General features: G+C 37.8%; 1 protein-coding gene across 1 annotated transcript in view; it reads right to left on the reverse strand.

The window, feature by feature from the left end:
- Window positions 1-3,742: 3,742 nt before the first annotated feature.
- Window positions 3,743-14,626, reverse strand: part of LOC112413381 (histone-lysine N-methyltransferase SMYD3-like) — a gene marked incomplete at its 3' end in the record, with an annotated part of 216,415 nt that continues 205,531 nt past the window's right edge. Inside the window, exon 6 of the mRNA XM_024765326.1 lies at window positions 3,743-3,773. Within this exon, the coding sequence (XP_024621094.1) occupies window positions 3,743-3,773 (31 nt within the window). The remainder of the gene's footprint in view (window positions 3,774-14,626) is intronic.

The raw sequence follows: 14,626 nt of genomic DNA on the forward strand, positions 1-14,626 counted from the left end.
GAACGATGGGGAGCGATGGGGAGCGATGGGGAGCGATGGGGCGCGATGAGGAGCGATGGGGCGTGATGGGGCATGATGGGTCGCGATGGGTCGCGATGAGGAGCAATGGGGCGCGATGGGGCGTGATGGGGCGTGGTGGGGAGCGGTGGGGAGTGATGGGGCGTGATGGGGAGCGATGGGGAGCGACGGGGAGCGATGGGAAGCGGCAGATGAAGCTTCCCTCGCTCACCTGCTGCTCCCCTCCTGCTGTGCGGTCCGGTTCCTAACAGGCCACAGACCAGTAACCCTCGGCAGCCTGGGGGTTGGGGACCCCTGCTATAAATAAGAGGCAGTAATATTTTATGTATTACTTCACATAAGACAAATAAGACAGGAATTAATATTCCCACGTATAATTTTTAAAACCAGCACCAGGGTATCTAAGCCATTTTCCCAAGACCACTAATGCAGTTGGTCAGTGGCAAAGTTCTTTGGTATCAAGTATGAAACTGTGATTCTCTTTACTTACTGTCTCTTACACATCTCACTGGCACCTAATTATGAAAGACCCTACACCAAAGAGTGGGACTACAGCTGAGAAAACATAGGTCTTCCTAACATAGTAGCTGAGGGGTTAATGAGCAAAGAAGTGTTTAAATTAACTGTTTTTGTTTTCTTAGCCGACACAGGGTAGTGCCAACTATAAGAGACACCGTAAAGTTTTTATAGTCAGGGAAAGGTCCCCAATGTCATAAGTTTTGCTTTAACAAGAAAATTCTAATATTAAAAACTGTCGGGTTGCCATGGTAACAATCTATTTGCAATCATGATGCTGGTATTATTCCGTTATATTTCTCTCAAGGAAAAATAAACTAGATGTAGCAAAGGAATTTAATGAAAGTATCTGCTGGACCAAAAGCCAAGATACGACCATTTTTAGGCAATACAACATGATTTAAATATACAGCAAGAGATCCTCAGGTTACAATAACAATTCCATCAATAAAATTAAAAGATTTTGACCTTGACACCAATACAAGGTATAGCTATATTATCTGGAGAACTCAATTCTATGAGTAAGAAAAATAAATCATTAAACAACTGAGATGACAGCCATGGAACAAGAAAGTCAGAATTCATCAAAAGGAGAACAAAATCAATCCTCAAAGGAAGTATGAATTATCAAGACTAAATTTCTCACAGCAAGCTCGAAGGTTTCATTTTGGTGTTTTGTTTTGTGTGTATGTGTGCGTGTATATGTTGGGGGAAGGGGTATATTTTGAACTCTAGGACATCCTTGGATGATTTAACCTTCTACTTTTATTTAGAAAATGTCAGAAGGACATATTCAAAATAAATTGATTCTAAATAAAAAAAGGAAGGAAGTTATCGTTCTTGAATGGTCTTCAAAATTACACCATTTTGAAGTCTGGACACACAGACTGTTTATGCAGACAGGACAATTTCCACACAATCAGCAAAGCCTCAGCCATGACTATGAACATCATATAGATTTTCTCTTCTGTAAAAGCTTTTCTAATACTTGTTTCTACAACAATCCAAGAAATGATAACATTTTCCCCACAAGTTTAGCTGTGAACAAATCATTTCTTGTCTATTTGTAACGATTTTACAGAAGAGCATATCCATGCTCAATGTCCTCAAAGACAACCAGAATAAAAACTGCACTCCCTCTGCTTCAACAATAAACTGGTTTTGTAAGAAAATATCAGCATGCACAATTAAGGAAATATTTTTCTTCATTGGCCAGCTCTTTCCTTAACTTCAATAGTCAGTGCAGATTTGGTAATATATATTTACATTATATATACTATTATAATATATATTTATATCATATATAATAGCATCTATTTTTACAAATATAAATATTCATATATAAAATAACTAGCTTGTTTTCTGAAATACAATCCTAAAAACTATGTGTAATCAAATTTTCTATATAAGCCATGCTTTCTCTCTACTTTCAATATAAAATTATAGAATGTGTCTCCAGCCTCCCTGAAAAGGATTGGCTAAAGACAACTTTTTAAAAATAACAGTTAGGGAATTCCCTGGTGGTCCAGTGGTTAAGAATCCGCCTTCCAATGCAGGGGATGTGAGTTCTATCCCTGGTCAGGGAACTAGGATCCCACATGCCATGGAGCAAATAAGCCCCTGTGCTGCAATAAAGATCCCACGTGCCGCAACTAAGGCCGAGGCGGTCAAATAAATAAGTAAATAAATAAATATTTTTTTAATTAAAAAAATAAAATCACAGTTAAGATTTCAGAAAACTCCATAAAATCTAATATCTTAAATTTTATTAAATTCATACAAAATATTAACAACTTAAATAACAACTATAGGTAGCACAGATTACATACTTTTGCTTATTGTTCTTAAAGATTATGGAGATTAAGGTTAAGACCAAAGCTTTCTAGGTTGAGGAACTTAGATGGAGGATAATAACATTAAATGGTAAAGGAAATATATGAGTGAGTACAAATCTTTTTTTTAATTAATTAATTTATTTATTTTTTGGCTGTGTTGGGTGTTCATTTCTGTGCGAGGGCTTTCTCCAGTTGCGGCGAGCGGGGCCCACTCTTCATCGTGGTGCGCAGGCCTCTCACTGTCGCGGCCTCTCCTGTTGCGGAGCACAGGCTCCAGATGCGCAGGCTCAGTAGTTGTGGCTCACGGGCTTAGTTGCTCCGTGGCATGTGGGATCTTCCCAGACCAGGGCTCGAACCTGTGTCCCCTGCATTGGCAGGCAGATTCTTAACCACTGCGCCACCAGGGAAGCCCACGAGTGAGTACAAATTTGAGGGAAAGTGCTAGATAATCATCCATGCTCTAGAAAGATTGAATAATGAGGTGGAGATATGTGGTAAACAGTCAGAAGTTGTTAACAGAGGGCTGGAACTCAGGAGGGCTGTCTGCAATATTGACGAAGGTTCACTCACTTGTGAATGAGCAATAACTGAATGTACAAAAGAGGATGATACCCCTTAGGGAAACATTGTGAAAAGGAGACTAATAAAGAGAAACAAGGATAAACCTTGAGGGAGACTAAATATTTAAAGGTCAGTGGAATTTTAAAAAAACAAGGTGACAAAAGTGTCTTGAAAGTCATGAGAGGAGGGTTTCAAGAAGAGAGCAGTCAGCAACATACGCCTCAAAGAGCTCAACAGAACACAGCAACAGAAAAGGCATATTGGGATCTGCATTTCAGATGTAACTAGGCGTATTAGTAAAGTCATTTTCAGTACAGTAGCTGAGGCAGAAACTAGCTAGCCTCAAAGGGTAGAGTGAGAAAAAGGAAACAATGGATCAATCATTGCAATGTTCTACATGCTTAATACTAAAATCAGAATCCTCAACAAATAAAACTTAGTGTTTCTGGATTATATAATAACCATTCTTATGTGAAAGAAACAATAGCAGATTTGTTTATATAAATTTATTTATTTAATTTATTTGTTATTTTTGTCTGTGTTGGGTCTTCGTTGCTGCATGCGGGCTTTCTCTAGTTGTGGCGAGTGGGGGCTACTCTTCATTGCAGTGCGTGGGCTTCTCATTACGGTGGCTTCTCTTGTTGCAGAGCATGGGCTCTAGGCGCTGCGGGCTGCAGTAGTTGTGGCGCATGGGCTCTAGAGTGCAGGCTCAGTAGTTGTGGCACACGGGCTCAGCTGCTCCGCAGCATGTGGGATCTTCCCCAACCAGGGCTCGAACCCATGTCCCCTGCATTGGCAGGTGGATTCTTAACCATTGCACCACAAGGGAAGCCCGCAGATTTGCTTTTAAAGGCAAAAACTTGAAATTAGTGACTTGTACTAGGAAGCAGCAATCCATCCTTTTTTTCTTTTTTTTAAATCCCGGCAGTATAAATAAATTTCTTGGCAAAAAAAAAAAAGAATATTTTCTCATGCATCAAATGTCGAAATTTAGTTTATTTTTTCTGATGTGTAAATGCCATAGATACATTGCAACTATTAAAGGATGCTCTGAATCTATCTGAGATTAGTAATGCTTTTAATTAAAAGATTTTTCCTTCCAAGACTTCCATTTCAGTCCTAAATATGTGTTTTCCCCGTTCATCCTTGTCTCATAGGACAATGATCTTCATATTTTAGAGGGAGACAGATCTACTTTTTGGTTCCTGTTAACAGAACATCTTGGATTTAATTGCCAATATTATTTATGAATTACAAGTGTAGGAGTGTTTTTCAATATGATGAATATTCCGTCATCTGAAATTTTTAAGAGATGCCAAATATGAAGAGGAACAGGATAGTACAGTTGCTCTTTTCCTCTCTTGCTACACCCTCTTCTGGAAAGACAATAAACAACATATGCTTTTTCCTTTGTCTATTTAAACCTGCAGGTTCAGAGACAGTTTTGTCAAAAGTCAAAGAGAAATAGGAAGGAACTTCTAAGAGAAGTATTCCTAAAAGACAAGAACATGCTTACAGAGGTAAAATATAATAATTAGCACCTATTAGTGCAGGCAAAAAGTGGGGGGAGGGATAAAATATAACTGCATAGTAATATCAAGCACTACAAAAGGTAGTAAATTGAAAAAAGTTTTAAATATTGAATATTAATTTTCTCCTATAACCAAAAAGCATAGTAAAGCTTACAAACTCAAGTAATGCCTAATGGGCTGATTTAAATTCAAAGGACTTGAATGTAAAGAAGAAAGCTGAGAACATTATAGGGGTTCTCCTGTGTTTACAGTACAATTTCAGATATCACATAGGGGCTGCCACATTTAGTTCCAGGTATTCTTTCACAAAATATCAGAAATGAAATGGAAGTTTTGCTCTAAAAGTAAAAGATATACCCCACCAGGTTAAAACATTCTACACCTAATGGCTTTCAAAATAAGGCTGTTCAAAAAGCTATCATAATGTTGTGACAATGACTGGACTATCAAGAATATACAATATTACCTGTATATTAGACTCTACCATGTAAAGAAGGAAGAAACATTTCTACTTTTAAAAGCCAGAGAAAATGTCTAGGCCTGCTTAGAATTGTCATGGCCTCAATTTCACAGAGAAAAAGAGTCAGTCTCAAGGTTTTATCATGCAAAACTTCAAGATTTAAAATGCAACAGAACTAAATAACATATGAAATTAAAATTACAAAGAGATATTATTTACAGCATTTACAAGATGGACAAGGATTAAAAAGAATGATAATATCTCATGCTAGCCAGGTTGTAAAAGAGCAGTGCACTCATACAGTGCTGATGGGGTATAAGTTAATACAATACATACTGGAATACAATTTGACAACATATATAAAAATGCAAAATATGCCTCAGGAAATTCATTTCTATTCACTTATCCTATGCAAAAACAAAAAAACAAAAAAACTTTATTTTATAAAGATATATGTATACTGATGTTCCATGCAATGGAAAAAAAAATGGACGTAACTCAAAAGGGTACTGGTTAATTACATTTTGACATGTTTCATACCATGGAACAGTATATAACTGTTAAAAGAAAATTATATATGGTATGCATTCAGGACTGTATATATTAGATATAGATACAGACGTAGACCCAACAGCAGTCTGCTGAATGATGGAAATGGTGGTCTCTAAGAAGCAGGGTTTCTGAGGCACTTGAATTTCTGATCTGCACTTTTATTGATTATTTTAATTTTTTTATAATGCACACAAATTTTTTTTAAACACTTGAATAAATGTTTGAAATAAGTGATGAAATTTATTACCACAGTTGAAAAATACATATTTGCATATATTATAGACAATGGCTTTGGTTTGTGTCAAAGGATTAAAGATACTTAGAGATATGAAAGCTAATGTGTTGACTATATTCTAGCACTGTTATTACACAAGAGATGAAAAGAAATACACAAAATTGTCATCTTGGGAATACTGGTGAGAAAATTAGTCCAGCAAATGTTTAATATATTACCAGCATGAAGATGCTATCAACCTTCAGGGTGGTGGGAGGGGGAAATGGGTGGCAAGGTATGAATTTGGGTTTTTAAATGCCTCTGTGCTTTTCAGGTGTTAACACCATGGGCTCTGAAATGAGCGATACATGGTTTAGGGGCCCAATTCTGTCAGTGACCGTGGGCAGGTTCCTTCACCTTTCCAAGCCTCAGTTTATCTCCTACAATATAGGGATAATAATAGTATTACCCCCATAAAATTGTTGGGAAGATTTAAAAGATAATATATGCAAGGAACAGTGCTTGGCATATGGCCAGTTTTCAATCTGGGCTCTTATCCTTCTCAAAGCACACCAAGTTTTTTTCATTAGCAATTACAAAAACCTCAGGAAATCGAAGCCTGAATTTTATTGCAGAAAAAATAGAAACGAGGGATGTTAACTTCAGATTGGATAACAGAAAACACCCAGCTAGTCAGTGGAATTCATTTTAACTCTATAATGCTACCCATCCTAAAGACAGCTGTAGCTTTCCAGAGATATAAGTCCTCTCTGATTATTAATACCAACCCTGACTTCATGACAGGTATTAAAATAATACCAGTTCAAAGTGTACACATAAAAAACTGAATGAAGAACAAAACCCAATGTGCCTGTTAAACATCAATGAGAACTTGAGGGAAAATCTTGACAAAGTCTTATGAACAAATAACTATAAAGAGAGCGAAAAAAGAACTGCAACTGTTTCCCACGATCAAAGCACATACATTTCCACCATTCAACAGAATGAAATCAACAAACACGTATTAAGCAATTCATTGCCCTCAGGAATATCCAGTTCTACTACAGGAGCCAAGATAAACCAACAAGTAACTGTGATACAAGAATTACCAAGCTCCACAGGAGCCTGTCAAAGAGATAGCAGGCTTCTTGCCAGGCCAAGGGAGAAGCATACAGGTACAGTGGGAATGCTTTTCAGGTATGAGTACAGACAAGATGGTCACAAATTGAGATTCATTCATCTAGCAAGTTTGAAGTAATGAAACTATGTTTTAATAAGCTGCATGCACAAACTTTATACTATCGAGAGTCTATTTCATGGAAAATATTGTAACATGCTATAAGGGAACACAATAATATTTCTGGTACACCCTAAGCTTTACAATCCAGTTGGGAAACAAATGACACATATTGTACTGTGAATTCCCCAAGGCAAACTGATGTGTCTTTTTTATCTTTGTATTCCCATCCCCTTGCACAATGCCTGCAAAATCACTGGCACTAAATAAATGTCTGGCAAATAACTGAATAAACAAATGACTATAATACAAAGCAGAATATTAGAGGTGCTGCTGATCATCAGTATCAGAGAAGTTTAGCAGAGGGGCACAGAATTTGCAATAGGGCAAGCAAGGAAGGTGAAGGTAAGTACCATTTTTGTCATCCAGCATTCACCCCCATATTCCTCTGGTAATCATCTCTTCCCCTTTATCTGTCTCCCTGCTCCCTTGGAGCTAACTGCAGGGGTGGGCATGTGACCTAGGCTGAGCAAATCGAAAATACTGCATCCTCCTGGTTACAGAAAATGGTTCAAAAATGCATTCCTGGGTTTCCCTGGTGGCGCAGTGGTTGAGAGTCCGCCTGCCGATGCAGGGGACACGGGTTCGTGCCCCGGTCCAGGAAGATCCCACATGCCAAGGAGCGGCTGGGCCCGTGAGCCATGGCCGCTGAGCCTGCGCATCTGGAGCCTGTGCTCCGCAGCGGGAGAGGCCACAACAGTGAGAGGCCTGCGTACCGCAAAAAAAAAAAAAAAAATGCATTCCTGACCCAAGCCATGCTAATTAGATACAATCATCACTAATCTTGGGAATTTTGCTTAAGCAACCAAAAACACAAGTTCTTTTTCATGCTGGATTTGCAGCTGAGAGGATGAAAACTTAGAGCTTGCGACCACTGTCTTGCCACCACAAGGGGAGAGCCTATCTGAGAATGGAGGCATCGCATGGAAAGTGAGTCTAGCAATGGAGAGATACCAGATCCTAATGACAGCTCTTGAGCCTCTGGATTTAGTTTAGGAGTGCTTGACGAGGCATTTTTCAGTTCATAGCAAACAAATCCCTTTTTTGCTTCATTCAATATCAAGCCAGATTTTCAATCATATGAAACTTACTGTAAGAGTTTTCGTGCAAAGACAGAATTGGAATTGATCACTGAAGAATGTTTTCAATAGGGAAAGAGGTTCCAAATGGAAAGAACTACATACACAACAAGGAAGAGAAAAGAAACAAGAAGACTACTTCAGTTACAGTGATTTTAAAAAATCTATAGCTCAAGTTTAAGTTTAGATTAAGTCTGAATGGGTTGGGGTTGGCTGAGTGGGCTCAGTATAGCAAACTGAAGTGCTCACACTTCACTGAAAGTAGTAGCTGCTACCCAGCTCAAGCAAATCGTTGTCACGTGGGAAATAACCCAGTACAGCCACATCCGTCTCCCTCCCTCTCTCTTTCTCTCTCCCCTCTTGCCCCCTCTCCCCTTCAAATACACACACACACACACACACACACACACACACATACACACGCATACATATAGTTGGTTGTTTCTCTGAAGAGTTTCAAAGATGTAAGGAACTAGGGCAAACAATTTATAGAAATACTTTTATTAATATATGTCTTGAGAGTGATTTTAAAGTGATTTTGTAGGAGGAAAGTAATTGTTTGCTTCATATACTGTAGACTAGAATCCAGTTGGAAATATCAAGTTCAGGATATGCAATGACAGTCTACTAACCTAAAAATAAAATATAGCACCACAAAGTTATTTTTTAAGTATTTTAGATCAACAGATACTTAGCATGGAAAAAAGCATAATAATCTTATTGGTAAATAAGATCCCATATCACACATACAGTATTAAATAATGGTACTATATTTCAGATGAAACTAGCAACTAACAAAACAGGACCTAATATAAAATACATTTGAATGAATTCCTATAGGCCACATATACAGAAGAAATACAGTAGTAAAAATCTGTACAAAGCAAAATAAATTGAAAAACTTCCTATGGAAGTAACCATAGTACATGTAGAAATATATTTCAGTTAAAAAAAGAAAATAGCTCAAAGCATACAGAAAAATAATGAATTTGAAAAAATACCCCTGTAATGTGCACACATGCCATAAAATCACACATTGCTCTGAATATTAGTAAATGACAAGCAACAGAAAACTGAAAATGTGATTTTAAACAAAAGACTTCAATGAACACATAAGCAGAAAAGAATAGTGAGGAAAAAAGTATCATAAAGATTTTTTCCTTCACCCTCAAAATGAAGTGAATCACAGACCAAAGCCTAAAGGCCACCCACCCACCCACCGATGCTGCTAGAAGTGGGAATATTCTCTTCATCTCCAGCATTCATAGTTAGTCACAGTCATAATTATCTTGAAACTACTAATATTTTCCAGCAAGATCACTGTAGAGACCTGTGACATCAAGATGGAACTTAATGTTCTGTCAATGCCTCTGTTGCTTTTGAGCCCTTGGGTACAAATTAATAAATTTATATCTGAAATAATATAGGAATAGTCCACTGATAAATCTCTGTGGGTTGTGACTTAACTGTTTACTTAATGAGACATGAAACTTTCATCTTGGTTGAAAATTATTACATTCCTGAGCTCCACCCCTGAGCACAGCCTTGCTGCAGCTCACCCCAGAACCACTGAATCTCTACAATACGCACATAAGATGTGGTGTGGAATAAACTCTGATACAATTATTTGGAGTAAGAAACAAGGATAACTTTACAAATGTATATCTATTCCTAACATTATAATTCACTTTTCCTGAGGTTGCTTCAAGCTTTTATCAGAAGTGTCCTAAATCGCTCACAAAAATTGCTGAGTCCCAAAGAGTTCAGAGCTCACATTTTGAGGAGCACAGACTTCATTTACTGAAACAATGATTAAAGATTCCATTTCACATCCGTTTCTAAAATCTTATAAGATATAAAATTGCCTCAAGAAAAAAGTTAAACTCAAACAACAATTTCATAGAATTACAGAAAACCTCATTTCAGCACAAGCCTCAGCATAAGAGCTTCCTTGTTATCTCCAATATAACACAAATCGCCCTTTTAACATAAAATACTAGGGGTCGTGGTAATTTCACAGCCTTATTACATTAGAAAAAAATTTTAATGGTCGAGTCAGACTGCCTCCATTTTATAATATGCATATAAGGGCTACTTTCTCATACAGATGTTAAGAAATGAATATTAAAGAAGGATGATAAAGAAAATAAAACCATTTTAAAAAATAATTTGAAATTAACATATAAGCTTCCATAGTCATATGTATTGAAGGAAAATTCTAACTGAAGTTTGACTTTTATTAATTACCACAGAATTTTTAATTAGAAAATCTACGAACTTCCCTGGCAGTCCAGTGGTTAAGACTGCGACTTCCAATGCAGGGGTGCAGGTTATATCCCTGGTCGGGGAGCTAAGGTCCCATATGCCTTGTGGCCAAAAGACCAAAACATAAAACAGAAGCAATATTGTAACAAATTCAACAAAGACTTTAAAAATGGTCCACATCAAAAAAAAAAGAAGAAGAAGAAGAAGAAAGAAAATCTAATATGAAGGAACCAAAAATACTTTAAGGCTCCTTTCTTTAATAAGTATACAAGGTTAGTTTGTCCTATGATTTTTCAACTATTACCTTGTCTTAACAAGTGAGTACGATATTTAACAGCCCAACCCTCCTCTTTAATATACTCCTGATACCTAATGGCAGCATTCAACCATGACAAACCATGTTACTAAAGTTCTCATTCCCTTCAAGCTTGTAAAGAGCTAGACTTGGTAAGTAAGCCAGGTATTCACACCACTGATTTTGGGAACCTTCTCAATGGCACCACAAAATGTATTTCTGCGTTGTGCTGAAAACATGCAAGAGAATATACCTTCAAGCTTTACTTTACCTATGCCATTATTTTCCTTCAAAATATTTTTTTCAAAAACTTTATTGTCTTAACGCTCATGAAAAAAGCCTATATTTTCTATATACAAATACAAACACAAACATTTACGGCCATTCAAGCAGCTCCCTATTCAAAATAGAACAATTTGGTTTACATCTCCAACACACCTGCCAGCGAGTGACTCTACTTTAACAGCATGATGGAGCCGTTACCATCATGGCTCTTCAATGGACATGGCTTTTTAATGGATAATCACTTTACTTAGTGCCTTAGTACAATAAGAGATCACACATATACATAAAGATAAACCTACACTTACAATTTAGTAAGTTATAAGTAATCCCCAAATTAAATGTGTGCACCACCTTTAGGGTTAATACTGTAAAACAATGCTTTACAAAGGATTGACTAAAGCAAATGACGGCTCAGATAAGACCATTCTGACTTCCTAGTTCATCCCGGATACTTTCATTACAGAACATAACACGGTCACCAAAGTTTGTAAAATCCTAAATCACCATGACTCTTGTAGCTCTTCATGAAATACTTTAAAACATACTGGCTGATTTTCAGGCCAATGAACCAACTTAGCTAGAAGTAATTCCGAGTTCAAATATAGGGGAGGCGAGGGATTTTCTTCTAAGAATGAGAAAGAATAACTCAGTTTTTCATTAGGAGCAATACATCCTGAGAAACAACTTATAATTTTGGTAAAAATACCAAAAGCCTAATCACTCAACTACTATTCCGAAGTAAAACAAAAAAAGCCTTCACACTTTGAGTCTGCATAAAATATAAAAATAGCACTAGTGAATTTCTCTTTTTTTTTTAAGATCCATTCAAATCTAAGACAGACCAATGGATATCTTTTCTTTTACTCTTTTTTATTTTCTTACTTAATTTTTTTTGAATTTTTTTTTTTGGCCGTGTTGGGTCTTTGTTGCTGCACGTGGGCTTTCTCCAGTTGCGGCGAGCAGGGGCTACTCTTCGTTGTGGTGCACGGGCTTCTTGTTGCGGTGGCTTCTCGTTGCAGAGCACGGGCTCTAGGCACGCGGGCTTCAGTAGTTGCAGCATGCAGGCTCAGTAATTGCAGCACACAGGCCCTAGAGTGCACGGGCTTCAGTAGTTGCAGCGCATGGGCTCAGTAGTCACGGCTCAAGGGCTCTAGGGCGCACAGGCTTCAGTAGTTGTGGCACGCGGGCTCTAGAGCACAGGCTAAGTAGTTGTGGTGCAGGGGCTTAGGTGTTCCCGGGAATGTGGGATCTTCCTGGACCAGGGCTTGAACCCATGTCCCCTGCATTGGCAGGCAGATTCTTAACCACTGCACCATGAGGGAAGTCCCACCAGTGAATTTCTAATTGCTAAACTGAATGCCGTATTTATGCCCCCTTAACATCTCTGCACTTCCATATACGTTGGCCATCTCCTTTTGGAAACTGTTTTCTTTCATGTATACCAAACAACCTGAGATCACCAAGGCTCCTGAGACACCTAGGTTACTCTTTCTCTTCACGTCTTTTAAAAGATGCTTCTCAGTTTATTTTGAAAAACAAAAAGCAAAACAAACAAAAGTCTACAGCCAAATTTCCCACTTGAGAACGTGCCTGTCATGAATTAGGAGATTCCATCAGGGCCAGGAAGAGCAAGTGCACGTGGAGGGCTCACATAGGGGAAGCGAGACTCACTGGAACCGCCTCAGGTTACGTTTCAAGGAAAATCTTAAAGCTCCTAAGCAAAAATAGTCAGATTCGTTAAACTTAAACCAGAAGCAAAAATCTCCTTGGATTGCTTCCTCCTCTGGCAACCAGAGCCACAGCAGTCTACTTCACAGTGCTGGGGTCTGCACTGACCTATGTGGAACAGTGGCTGCTAAATTCTAGGAAGTCAGCACTGACTCTTCCACCTGCAACACCTTCCATTAAAGGCCTGAATCAAATGATCCCCCGGCACCTGATCTCCATCTCAGGACCTACTACCGTTAGTTTAGTCTGCAGAATATTCTGAGCAACTACAACGTACGGAGTCTGGCATGTAAAATGTTTTAAAAAGAAGATTAAGGCATAGTCCTGCTTTCAAGGAACTTTCAATATAATTATATTTAAGTTATTTATATATTTCTTTTATGTCTCCTACCAGACAAGTCAGAAACGAAGTGTTAATTACCCTTCTTTTCCCACAGAGACGGTATACATTTGTGGAGCTGAAATTTACTAAGCTGGCTCTTTCTGACCCAAAATATCCAAGTAAGAACCCCACGGCTTTGTTTTGACCCTACTTCTCCACTTCTCCAAGATTTTCTAGAAATAAAAGGAGCTTAGGAATGACAAGGCAAACCAATTGTTCCCCACTTCGTTACTGTCAGTACATGACACTAAATACCATGATGACATACAAAGCTGGGGAAAGGGTTTAGTCTCAGAAGAACGCCCTCCTAACCAACTACAACAGCAGTCTCTAGCAAGACAGCCTACCAAACTGACAAATCAAAACAACAATAGCATGTGATACTGCAGAGGAAGAATGGTTCACATTTAAAATTTATGATTGCACAAAGGCACTCTAGAATTTTATGTTCAGTGTACTGAATAAAAAGCAGCTGTTAGGCAAAGAACGATTAAATGACTTCAATGTGAAAGAATTAATCACATTTTCTTATACTTGGGATTCTGCTGACACTGAAAATAAAGATGGAAAGGACTGCAACGTCAACATTCTAAAAACAACATCCAAAAAGCACCCAAACTGGTATTCATCTACAAAAATGTAAAATTACTTCCTTGCCTAACATTTTAAAAGCTTAATTACACTAAAAAATTTTTAAGCATTCACTCTATATTAATAAAATAGAACCTCGAAGTTATTTCTAAAATCAATAAGTATTTTTAATTGTTTAAAATTATTTAAGGTTCGGAATTCCCTGGCAGTCCAGTGGTTAGGACTCAGTACTTTCGCTGCCATGGCCTGGGTTTGATCCCTGGTGGGGAACTAAGATCCCACAAGCTGCACAGCGTGGCCAAAAAATATATATACCTATATATATATATTTTTTAATCCCTCCTGGCTGGAGGGATAAAATGATAGACATGACTGCTCTTATTTTTTTAATCCACTTATATTTTGTACTTCAACTTTCTCATTCCTGTCATAATGGGCTATGTCCAAGGAAGTTGAGAAAGACTTCCTAGGAAAGGGGGCATTTGAAGTGAATCTTGAAGAATGAAAAGGAATTTGCCAGGAAGAATGGAAAGAGCTGTACATGCAAAGCTTGGAATTAGGTAAGGAATCTTGACTGTTAGGGGAAATGATAAATGGCAAGAGTTTAGAGTACTCTGAATCCTACGCAACTAACGCTGATAACTATTACTATATATGTGAATTATCACACTCTCTGAGCCACTATATTATTTTGTAATTGAAAACATGAAGTTGTTTTCAAAAGAACTTTCAAATACCAAGATCCTCTAAGTCTAAACACTCCTTGCCATGTAGAAAATACCCTTCTACTCTAATAAGCCGAAAGAGCCCTAACTATAACCACAGAGCATAATGCCTTGCTTCCACAAAATGCAAAGGAATTTGCAAGCTTCTCTTTAGTGACTTTGAGGACATCAGAAGTGACAAAGATCATCCAAACATCACTGATACGAGGAAAATATTTTCCTCGAGGAAATACGAGGTAGAAAACTTATGTTTAGCAATTGCTCTAAAGAAAAGCTAGAAGCCTGCCTGAC

The sequence above is a fragment of the Neophocaena asiaeorientalis genome, unplaced genomic scaffold (assembly GCF_003031525.2).
Source record: "Neophocaena asiaeorientalis asiaeorientalis breed wild unplaced genomic scaffold, Neophocaena_asiaeorientalis_V1.1 scaffold971, whole genome shotgun sequence".
Classification (NCBI taxonomy): domain Eukaryota; kingdom Metazoa; phylum Chordata; class Mammalia; order Artiodactyla; family Phocoenidae; genus Neophocaena; species Neophocaena asiaeorientalis.